We start from the raw sequence: 12063 nt of genomic DNA, 5'->3' as shown, positions 1-12063 counted from the left end.
CACTACGTAAAAACATGCAGAGACTGTCAGCGACGCAAGACGCCGACAACTAGGCCAGCCGGACTTCTGCAACCCGTCGAACCACCTCAACGGCCATTCCAACAAATCGGCATGGACTTACTGGGGCCGTTCCCGACGTCAACTTCTGGCAACAAATGGATTGTCGTAGCGACTGACTACCTCACCCGCTATGCCGAAACAAGGGCCTTGCCCAAGGGCACTGCCGCCGAGGTCGCCATGTTCTTCATTGAGAACATCGTCCTCCGCCACGGAGCCCCCGAGGTCCTCATCACCGACAGAGGTACGGCCTTTACGGCTGACCTAACGCAAGCGATCTTGAGGTACAGTCAGACAAGCCACCGCCGAACCACCGCGTACCACCCACAGACGAATGGCCTCACTGAGCGTCTAAATAAGACCATCGCCGACATGCTGGCCATGTACGTGGACGTCGAGCACAAGACGTGGGACGCCATACTCCCGTATGTAACCTTCGCGTACAACACGGCCGTGCAGGAAACGACGCAGTTTGCTCCATACAAGCTCGTCTACGGACGGAGCCCAACAACGACGCTTGACGCCATGCTACCGGTCGGCACCGACGAAGAAGACCTCGACGTCGCCAGCTACCTGGATCGCGCTGAAGAAGCTCGACAGCTAGCCCGCCTGCGTATCAAGAGCCAACAGACGGTCGACAGGCGCCACTACAACCTTCGACGACACCACACCGAATACCAACCAGGTGACCTTGTCTGGGTCTGGACGCCGATACGACGACGGGGATTGTCTGAGAAGCTCCTGCGACGCTACTTTGGACCCTACAAGGTAGTCCGACGTCGTGGTGAACTGGACTATGAGGTCGTGCCCGATGGCTTAACGTCATCCCAACGACGCCGTGCACGACCCGAAGTCGTACACGTGGTGCGACTTAAACCTTATTACGCGCGCTGATTAGCTGTGACGCATTGTTAATGTAATTTATTGCATGTACCCTCTCTTATGTTCTGTCTTTAGCATCGGGACGATGCTTTTTCAGAGGGGGGTAGTGACACGTGCGGTTCTTTTGGTTTACGAAGGAAGACGCTATCACTTTCTGTTAAGCGCAACGCAGGCCGCGTTTATCTTGTATGCCACTCTGGAACGCGTTACGACGCGTGTATAAAAAACTGACACGTGCGGTTCTTTTCGTTTGCGAAGGAAGACGCTATCACTTTCTGTTAAGCGCAACGCAGGCCGCGTTTATCTTGTATGCCACTTTGGAACGCGTTACGACGCGTGTATAAAAAGCCGGCGCAGTGCGCCACTGGGGGTCTTTTTTTTTTCCCGTCGGCCGACGACTGTTCACGCCGCTGTTGCTGTGAGTTGTGTTTGGCCCTGTTTTGCTGGGCACAAGTTCGCCCAATAAACAGTTCGCTTGACACCGCCCTGACTCCTGCGTGCTTCCTCTCAAGTGCTGCGTGTATCACAACCTCGTGACAATACAGTCAAACCTCAATATATCGAACACGGATATATCGAATTATTGCCTATATCGAACGGTTCTTATATCACGCGGGAAATCGCATGCATTATTGATTTTTTATTTCGAACAAAGTTTGACATATAATGGATATATCGAACTCAGCCACCCCAAACCGCCCGCGCTCCATTGACAGGCGGCGAGCTTTCCCACAACTCTCGAAAGTAGCGGTGGAGCGGCGGGCGTTTACAAATGCTGCACACATCAATGGCGCCGAGAGCGCCACTTTAACGTAGTGGCGTACGCGCGCCGCAGCCTTGCGGTAGAGGTTCTTGAATGAGGAAAGTGAAGAGAAAAGTGCAGAGCTGATATTTTCTTTCAATACGAAGGCATCGACACGGCTTCGCGCGGGAGAAGGGGGAGTGGGAGGTAAAGATTGAGGAGGAAAGTATAGGAGGGAAAGGACGCAGACTGTCTCGGACGCGGCCCGCGCTGCCGCCGGGAAAGGGAAAGCAGTCAGGCGAGCCGGCATGGGCGCGCCATATGCGCGCTTTACACCCGGATTCACGCCGCAGCCTTGCAGCTTGCAGTCGTTGCAGTCTCTATGGTGTCAACGGCACACTGCGCAATTGTTGCAAGCTTCTCCCCCGTAGCATCGGCAGGCATCGGTCGTTGTGCTCACAGTGTTCGTGCGTTTTAGGCCTGTCGCGCACTGTTCGGAGTTGGGCCTGTCGCGCGCTGTGGTGCGCGACAGGCCTAACTTTGAACGGCGGAGCTCAGAGCGGAGCTCACGGATGTGGAGATTGTCTCCAAAGCTACTGCTGAGCAGCCAAATGAAGACTCTGCTGAGGTGGATCCCGCAAGCGCTGATGGTCCCCGCTCCCGACATCAGCTGAGGTCGTAGCTGCCTTGGCCCTTGTGCGCTGCCACTGCGGCGCGATTGAAGGCACCGGCCTATCACTTATGGATCGCCTGGACTATATTGAGGACGCAGTCGTCAAACACTCCATGGCCAACAAAAAGCAGGCTACTCTTTTTCAATATTTTAAACCAACACAATAAATACTATGTTTGAATCTTCAGGTGAGTATTTACTGCACCACGCTTGAACGGTTCGTTGGTCGTTTTCAGCAAGCTGTTGATGCATTTTTTTCGTGATTTTTTTACATCGAATTCTGGATATATCGAACTACTTTGCAATCGCCGCGCGGTTCGATATATCGAGGTTCGACTGTATGAGCATGAATTAGAGGTTCAGAAGGGCTTTTATAGTGTTTTGTAAAGCCTATAAATGCATATTTCGGACATTTGTGCCTAAATTCCTATAAGTTCCTATATTCATGATCGGTGCCCCTATCAACACTATTTACCTTTCAATTTCACTTTTGAGTACATTTAGAGATTGGTTTTTCTGTTACTGGACAAAATTGAGCTTTCAGAACTCTATGAGGTGCAACAACCTATACTCCGTCTCAGAAGTCTCTTTGAGCTCTGTCCAGGTTACAAGGCCCCTTAACCAATAGGAAACCCATTAGCCTCGACACTTTTATTCATCTCTGTCGCGTTGTCTGCTGGCCATCTTCCCGGTGTCTATTCACACGTGCCGTCATCTTGTGGCTTCTGTGCAGCCGCAAGATGATGGAGAACGAATGTGAAACTGTGGAGTATCATCAGGAGAAGAAGAGGGTAGGAAAAAAAAAAGATAGATTCCCTTGTAGTTTTTGTTTTGTTTGTCATTTACTTCTTAGTGGGCACTTCGTCAGGTCTCATGAGAAATTTCAATTAGACACCGGAAGTTGTTGCATGTCCAATGAAAAGTTTGTACCACAAGAATTTTTTATTTTATTCATTGCGAGCCACGAAAGCTTGATGCGAGGAGTTAAACTTGAAGCCTTTGCCACTCCCCCTATGTATACTTCGCGAGCCAAATTTTTTCTTTGCCCTCTTCGGTATCAGAGCAACTCAGAGCTGGAAGATCAAATTACACAGACGCATCAAGACGCCATGTGCACCTAAGGTTACCTACATTCTCATGATGTGCCCAAGCCAAGTGAGGCGCGCAAGCGGTGTTGGGTCGTTTCGGCGTGCTCTGTATTCTACTGCCTCTTTTTGTAGGATGGATCCCTCTAGGCGCACGCGTTTAGAGAGGCTGGCATGGATCATGTATCGTTACTACAATGTACAGCATTGCACTGCTGGAACAGCTCTAAGGGTAAATGAACTGAATACTGGCTAAGCGTTCTCAGGGCTAGCACCGGTACGCAGGGAGAACGGGGAGAACACCAACACAAATGAAATGGAGGCAGCTTAGTCTCGCTTGGTTTGAAGTTGAAAAAAGTAATGCGCACAAATTCCGTTTGTGTGTTTTATATTTATATCAACCTTCATACTTCTATTCAAGAAATAATTTACACTAATTACACACGTCACCTCAAATAATTCTCGCAGTGTAAAGTACTAGACAGACAGACGTACGCAGGACCATTCCTTGTTGTATACATCACCTCCACCATGTTGGGGCGCGCGCCTGTGAGATAGAGGGCAAGCGGCATTCAGTCTGACATTTCACTGCTTTCTGAGGCACGTAGCGTTGCAAACCATGGCAGACGAGATCTTGAGTGCCCAGTGCATGGACTTCTATTGCCTGCTCTAAATGCTCAAACCTGTTGATGGGCCATTTTAAGGTGTTCTGAGGCAAAGCAGAAATTGACCCTGTGGTGTTAGCTCCTGTTAATACGAGGCTAAAAAGACCCTTCTAGCCTATTAACAGTCTGGCTATTTGCTCCTGTGCTGCCATCGTCAGCCATTCTGGAAAAAAAAAAAAGACCCAAGAGCGTGTTCATTCGACTGTGGACTCTGGACTTTTTATGCTGGACAATAAAGGAGAGACCCTGCTCTGCAAAATCTGTGGGAAAAAAATCGCATGGCTATACTAAACCATCGGCGATTGTGTACCATCATGAACTACTAAATTATTTCTTTTTGCTTTCCTGTCATAGGCACAGGTCACACACTCATTTCTTTGAAAATATGAACTCTTGTGAAGATTTGTTGTGCCTATTTCTTTGGATGCCTAAAACTGTCTTTTACCTGTCTGTTTTCGGTGCTTGAAACCCGATATTTAGTGCCTATGAATTCGGCTTTTATTAATGAGCATTCCTACAGCTGTAACCATAGTGGGGACCTTCAGGCAAAATTTGCTTGCAAACTTCATTATGTCTGTATTTTTTTTTAGCAAAGGTAGGTTTTTTTTTAGCAAAGGTAACAAAAGCAATGCTGTTTAGTTGCTGTGAAGCCTCCATGAATTTGTATATAAAGAATAAGGACAGTGACAGAGAATCACTGAAATAAGCTGGAACAAGGCATGTACAGTACTCAAACACAACCTTTGGGTTGGGCTTGAACTGGTGAGCTCTCTGATAATTCGTTGAATTCGTGACTTGCTAAACCCTGCCCCCTTCCCTCTAAAAATTCTCACTCCCCACAACGTGCCACACTGCCTCCAGGATTGGCCCATCTTTCACCGAGTGACATGATTCATGCGATTGCGTCGTCGTATGCCATGAGGGTGTTACAAATTTAGGTGATCTATGATATTGTGATGACATTAGTACGTCTTCTCGTACCATTCGTGTTGACGACCCCAACAGTTGCTCTTCTCATTTGATGAGGCATAGAGGGCTTTTTGCCATGAAAAAGCACGTTTCTTTTTTTCTGCAGCACTGCATGACTTCATCTCGGAAGATTTGGACTCTTTCCTTGCCGACCACAGTCCACGGCTATGCATCGTCTGTTCCTCCTCCAGTGCCAGTTCTACAAACGGCATGGACGATGACGACGTCTCCTTCTTCGCTAAAGTGCAACAGGTTATTCTGGGCTCCGTTTTTTGTTTTGCCCATTGTTCATTTGTCAGTGAATTACACCAAGTGACTCTAGCCATAGATGACCTTCATTGGGGATTGAATGTCAAACATTACCAAAATGTTGCACATAGCTCTCTGCATGTCTAATCATGGGATAGTGATCTAGAAATGCCGTAAAACATTTTTATCTAAATTTTTCCGTCAGTAGACTATGTACAGCAATCTGAATGATTCGTTCAAGCAGTACCAAAGCTCTTCTATCACGAAAAATGACATACCAGTGTGAAATGCAGTCTAAAATAAGAGTCCTATTCAAATCACAGAAGTACTAATTCTCAATTCTTCCATTGTAATTCAAAATCTTCACATTCTTACTTAAATCTAATGGTGCATTCTGGCCATTTGTTAGTCCTTGTGGCACTGATATGTGTGAACAAGGAATATTCGTTGACTAAGTGAGACCTAAGATGATTGGATCACAAACATAGGACACGCAGGGTGGCACATTAGGAATGATTTTCTAATGGTGTTTGTTGGAACAGTTCTTTGTTTTTTGTTTGTTGCTACGGTACAGTGGTTATGGCATTATACCACTTCTGAGCATGTGGTCACTGTTCCAAGGCCTGGCTAGAGCAGTCACATTCTGATGGTGTTGGAATTGAGAAATGTTTGTGTAGTGAAGTTCTTGAGGTGCACACTAAAAAAAAAAAAAAAAATCCCCTGACATGTGTCTGGGCACCAAGGCCCCACATTTTAACTTATAAATAATTCAGGCTTGAAGTGATAAATCGTTAAACATGGAATTTCACTGAAGCCTGTTCTACAATTTCTCATTGGAAACTAACTTCAGATCTTGTTCGAACCTGAACAACCTGAAGGGTAGAGGACAATAGGCGTCACTTAGGATTTCGTTCAGTGAAAAATATGCATGGGAGAACAGCAACCAAATACGAAAGCAACCACCTAGGGGAAGTTATTATATTGGAGCATCCGTTCTGTTAAAAATTTTTTTTTTTTTAAGATTCTACTGTATTCCTCGCTTCTGTTTTCTTCTTATCCAAGTCTGTTTGCCATGCAGTATACTTATAAACTCAAAGACAGTCTTTGGAGGTATTGTGCACTGAAATGTCTAGTATTTTCTTCTTGTTCTCTGGTCTTAGGTCACCACTGTGTTCAAGAGCAGAGCCAGCGACATGAAGGGCAAGCTGGTGGAATACATTACGAATCCACAGCAACCGCCTGTTGAAAGGTTTGTACTGTGAAGCCTAATTTTTTTATTCTTGGCATAAAAAAAGAAAGCAACAACTAACTAGCTAAAAGAAGACAGGGGCTTCATGCCAGTGTGCTCGCATGTGATTAAAAGCAAGTAAACCTATGAAGCTTTGCAAAGAATGATGATAATAATAATCGACAATGCTTGAGCCTGCACCATGAAACTGAAACCTGCGCTCCATAGTTAACATTGGAAGCATCAAAGTTAACTAATTCATTTCGCCTTGTTGACAAAAGTTGCCAAAATGCAGTTTTTTTTATGGGGGGGGGGGAGGAATCACGGGTGACACGCTAGTAGTGACAGGCTAGTCGAAGCTAGTTTAATAAGATGAGATTACATTTGTTTTAAATGTACTGCACTAAGAGGGACAAGAGCATGTTCCTTCAAACACTTGCTCTCTGTGTCTTCTGACATTTCCATAAACAATTTCAAGTAATAATGCACCAACTGGCCCAACATAGCGTATTGTTAAGTTCCAATGCTTTCGTTCCTTGTACAGGCACGTGAGCAGCTCAGACAAATTGGGCAAGCGGTACCGCGGCATGGCACCGGTCTTCAGCATTGACGACGAACACGATGGTGGGTTGACTTTTGATTCTTGAAGCACTGGTACCTAAAGGTTTGCGGACTCGCTCATGAAATATTTTCGCTTAGGGATCCGTTGTACTCGCAGGTCAGTCTGAATGTGAGTGAGCCAATTCGAGAGTTAGTTTGTTAGCCTCTATTAGTAGGAACATTTGAAATGGAGCGTGTTGGTATCAACATACAATACGAAGGGACTCATTTTTTCATTGGTCTGTTCATTATTTATTACCGTAATAGGTTCACAATATGTTTCAGTACGCGCTAATGTCCTCCACTGTTACACGTGTCATAAGATCCAGGTCTTTTACAGCACTACTCTCCATTACATTTTTTTGCGATTTCCGTATTGTCGATAAATTGGAACCTGTGGAATAACTGATCATTGTCATCCCATGATTGATAGTATCTTCGATATACCGTATATCAAGGCAAATCTTCACTGGCCAAGTGTCGGCTTTTGTCTGAATGGAGGTATAGCTGTAATGATCATGCATGTTATAATCATGCGCGCGTTTGATACTGTTCAGACAAGAATCTTTCCGATATGAAGCAATGCTGAAATGATGTTATTGAATATGTAGACAATCATTTTTTTGTTGTTGTTGTTGTTTACCTGAGGTGCAAATCAATGTTATTTTTGTTTTCTAAGAACATGTTGTCATTTTGCTAGGCATTGATTACATTTGTTACACCTGTGACCTCATGCACCAAGTTACATATTATCTCTGTACTGATGACAGTGGGGCACATTGTTTTTAGAAACATGATGCAGTAAAATATAAGCTTATCGTGGGAGTTTTATTTCAGATTTTGGTGGTCACGGTGACCTAGATGCGGCAGTGCAAGAAGAGGAGAGCATTAGCACATGGGTGAAAAAGCCGGAGGTTCTGGGGCACTTCAAGTGTGAAGAAATCAAAGAGAATGGACATCTCTACCCCAGGTTTGTTGTTTGATTTTAACCTTGATCTTCAGGCCTGTTGCGGTGGTCTAGTGGCTAAGGTACACGGCCACTGACCCGCAGGTCGCAGAAACGACTCCCGGCTGCCACGGCTGCATTTTCGTTGGAGGCCAGAATGCTGTAGGCCCCGGTGCTCATATTTAGGCGCATGTTAAGCAACCCCAGGTGGTCAAAATTTCTGGAGCCCTCCACTACGGTATCTCTCATAATCATATGGTGGTTTTAGAACGTTAAACTCCCTATATCCATAAATCAACCTTGATTTCACACTTGCTAACTACGCAAAAGGACGCTCTGTAAACATTTACTCAGCAGGACAGCTCTTGCACTCTTGGCTGTGTCTTGCTTAATAAAATTCACTACTTAAAGAAATTCGACTCACAGGTGCAAGTACAAGTAGTGTAGGAGCCTGCGCTTGTTTTTTGTTTTCATGCATAACTGGTACCTCTATTTGTGCACCCCTGAAATGTCCCCTTGTTTATTGAAATAATGAACTTGCATATTTCGCACTCCCTGTCCTGCTTTGCAACAGCCGTAGACTTGCATGCGTGCTGTGGTTGCTGCTTTGAAAGATCGGTGTCGCACAGATACTTAAGGCCTCAAACATAAAAAAAATTCTAGCGAAAATTTCCCCTGAGGAATTCTGCAATACCTCGATAGTTATGTACCCGTTTGGAATGCACTATATCTGAACGGTAGTGGGCACTAAATGGTAAGTATTGCAAGGCTTTTCCTTTCCTTTTTTTGTACCCGTGAGAAAAAAAACAAATAGCTGACAGTGAGTGGTTTTGATACCAAGGAGCCTTTCCCAAGTATGGCAGGATATTCAGCAGCTGATGTGATGGCAAAGCAGATCACTCATACGTAGCGGCTCCAAACAAGCTTGTGTGCACTTGCACAGCGGCCTGCCGCTACATGGAAACAATTGTCCCTATGGGGACATATTCAACAACATAGACTGTGCTTGGGGAAGTCTGCTGCACATATTTCAATACTGTCTGAGTTGCGTATGTTGGTGAGCTCCTCCTGTTTTACCTCATTTAGGATGTCATGACTACATTTAGTTAGAGATCATTCTTAATGTTACTGACATGAGACTACACTCAAAACTCATTATAACAAAGTTGCACTACGCACGAGAGTGATGGCACTTCGGCTGGTGGCACCGGTGGCGTTTTCTGTGCACTCATGCAGTGCCATGCGTTCATCTGAGCAACCAGCATGCGGTGCCGCATGTTCGGCTGGGCCGGCCACAACACGAGTGCATGCCACCACGGCATTGTGGAGGTTGACGGCGGAGTGTGGTGCGATCCCACCAGCCCGCGTTTGCTGAAAGACGATGCGATGACGTTCCATCATTTCAGGCGTATTATTTTGTAGCCGGTGCTACCGCACAATAGGGCCGGACGAGTCGGAAAAACGTGCGTGAGCTTACATCATTACATCGTACTCGCAGAAGGCTACTTTGCTGCCAGATTTCACTGGACACCGAAGGTGATGCTAAAATTACCGTAACCCTCATCGAGTTGGTACAAAACTGATGCAGCACAACTACCTGGAGAACAGAACAGATGCGCACCCACTGGACACGTAGCGTCTCGCACGTGTCTCTTAATGTATGGTCCTTCGTCATTTGCTTTATTATTCCCAGTAGAAACAGGACGCTGGAAATAGTCGTCTGCTGAATGGCGTCTCTCGCAGATGGCGCCGCTGTAGGGGATTCGAGTCTTGCGGTTTACTCATTCGCCTGGCCCATAGCATGAAACTCGGGCGGTGTTTGATGCAACTTCCCTTCCACCATTACAGTGCCAGTGCACCTCAGTCGAAGATGCCATAAGTTCGTTGTATCCAGAAATTCATTATAGAGGTTTATTCCCAACTCTATATCTATTGCAAGACTATCTTGAATTATTTATTTATAACCTATATTTGGTTATATCTAGGTTTGTTATATCGAGGTTTGAGTGTGTCATGATTAGCTTAAAAAAAAAGCGTGCTCCTTTCTTCTCCGTGTGCAGTCACTTGCTTGTGACTCATACTCACCTGTACCTGCTGCGTGAGCTGAGCCACAAGAAGGGAACTGCCCGGGTGGTGTCGCAGAGACCCCTCCTCTCGGTGCTCAAGATCACCAGCAAGAAGCAACACCCGGAGCTGATCACCTTCAAGTATGGCCTGAATGACAATGCCACGGGCACCTTCACGGTCGTCGCGATGGAGCGCCTACTCATCTCTAAGGCCAAGGAGGCCACACAGCTCGTCAAGACCCAGATCACCAAGCTGCTCGAGGAGACCGATGCCAGGTAAGCAAAAACACCAGCCGAGCGCAGTAGTAGTGAGAGCTGGCCTATTTAGAGCCTGGTGTAAACTCTCTTGGGGCAACTGCTACAGCTACAGTTGCAAAAGACCCATTACGCCACAAATGATCACAATTTTGCAAAGTAACAAAGTACTCACTATGCGTGTGTATGGCATTAGTATGTATGTGCACTTTGTTGATGCGGTGGCTGATTATGACAAAGTACAGCTGGAAACTAGGCTTATGCGAAAATTCAATTTCAGTTTCAAAGTAAATAGTGCTTTTGTCAAATAATTTTGAGCCAAATTCGAATTATATATATCATGTATTATTACATGAGAGGAGAGATGCCGGATCAACGAATATTATAAAGAAGAATGGACATATCTGTCGTTACCTAACTAACCTGCACAATATTTTTTATAATTTGAAATAAGCCACTGCAATGCCATTTTTCTCGTCTGGAAAATGCGTGAAAACAACTTCGAATAGTAAAAGTATGTGACTTTCGGTAGAATGCAAGTGATAACCTGTAAAATATGTTATGGATTGAAAAATGTACTGCACTTGGAGCGTATAGGTTGTCATAAAAAGCTTTTGAACTTTAAAAATGATGAATTGGTGTAAGGGTATAAGGCTTATATCACCCTAAACTGGGTCTTCGTGGCAGTGCAGAATCCTCTAGATAGATGTTATACAGCATGGTACTTCTTCACTGCAGTGAAACTACTTTTACATGAAATTGCATGTGGACTATCTTATACACCTGGATAAGTGCTCTCACTGCTTAGTGCTTCTGGAATGCAGTGAAACCACCTTTATAGGGGAGCTACATGCAGATTAATATGCATATTTTCGTTCATTTCGTATACTTAAAAATTTTTGGTTATTTAAATTCTAATGGAAGCAAATTCAAATACTGTAATATTCATTTGAATATTCACATAAACTACCTGAAAACATTGTGTAATGGGTGGGAAGCTTTAAACCACACACTCGTTATGCATGTTTGCATTGTGTGATGCTTGGTTGCTCTTGTGCTATACCACCTAGTTATGTTAAATTTGTTTACCTGATATCTTGCCCAGCATGGCACTTGTGTAGAGTCCTCTTGTGAACAAGTTCCAAGCATCACCGTGGCTTGTGGGAAAACACTCGACTCCCACACAGGGGTGCCTCCTCTTTCAAGTCTTGCTCTACCCTTGATTATTTTTTTTTCCTTATTGCTCATGATAGTGGCTACAGACACCAGTGGTGCTGGAAGTGGCAGCTGTGGACAACTACGCCGCCACACAACAAATTCCTTTTAAACAAAAAAAAAAGAAACAGAGCAGTTAGTTTTTGCTGAGACAACTTGAAATGTCCAAGCGTAGTGCTGAATTTGGGTAGCGATACACAGCCAACCTGCATAACATCGACATGATTAACTGCAAGAGGCACAGACAACAACACGGGAATCTCCTAGCTGTGTGCTATTCATTCTATCAGTTTATTCATCTCTGGAATAACGGTTGCAGTATTATGCTTATGTTGGTTGAGGTAATTTTTTTCTAATCCTGAAGGAAAGATTACCTGGGCAATTTAGTTTATTGTATATTTTTATTCTTAGCTTTTGTATAACTTATTAAA

General features: G+C 44.9%; 1 protein-coding gene across 2 annotated transcripts in view; it reads left to right on the top strand.

The window, feature by feature from the left end:
* TBC1D23 (TBC1 domain family member 23) overlaps positions 1–12063 on the top strand; it is a 49678-nt gene that overhangs the window by 31305 nt on the left and 6310 nt on the right. For both annotated transcript variants that reach the window (XM_037422588.2, XM_037422589.2), the window contains exons 12-16: positions 5180–5325; positions 6483–6571; positions 7095–7174; positions 7988–8120; positions 10157–10438. In XM_037422588.2, the coding sequence (XP_037278485.2) occupies positions 5180–5325; positions 6483–6571; positions 7095–7174; positions 7988–8120; positions 10157–10438 (730 nt within the window). The remainder of the gene's footprint in view (positions 1–5179; positions 5326–6482; positions 6572–7094; positions 7175–7987; positions 8121–10156; positions 10439–12063) is intronic.

The sequence above is a fragment of the Rhipicephalus microplus genome, chromosome 4, assembly GCF_043290135.1.
Source record: "Rhipicephalus microplus isolate Deutch F79 chromosome 4, USDA_Rmic, whole genome shotgun sequence".
NCBI lineage: Eukaryota > Metazoa > Arthropoda > Arachnida > Ixodida > Ixodidae > Rhipicephalus > Rhipicephalus microplus.
This window is presented reverse-complemented; position numbering and strand designations above follow the sequence as displayed.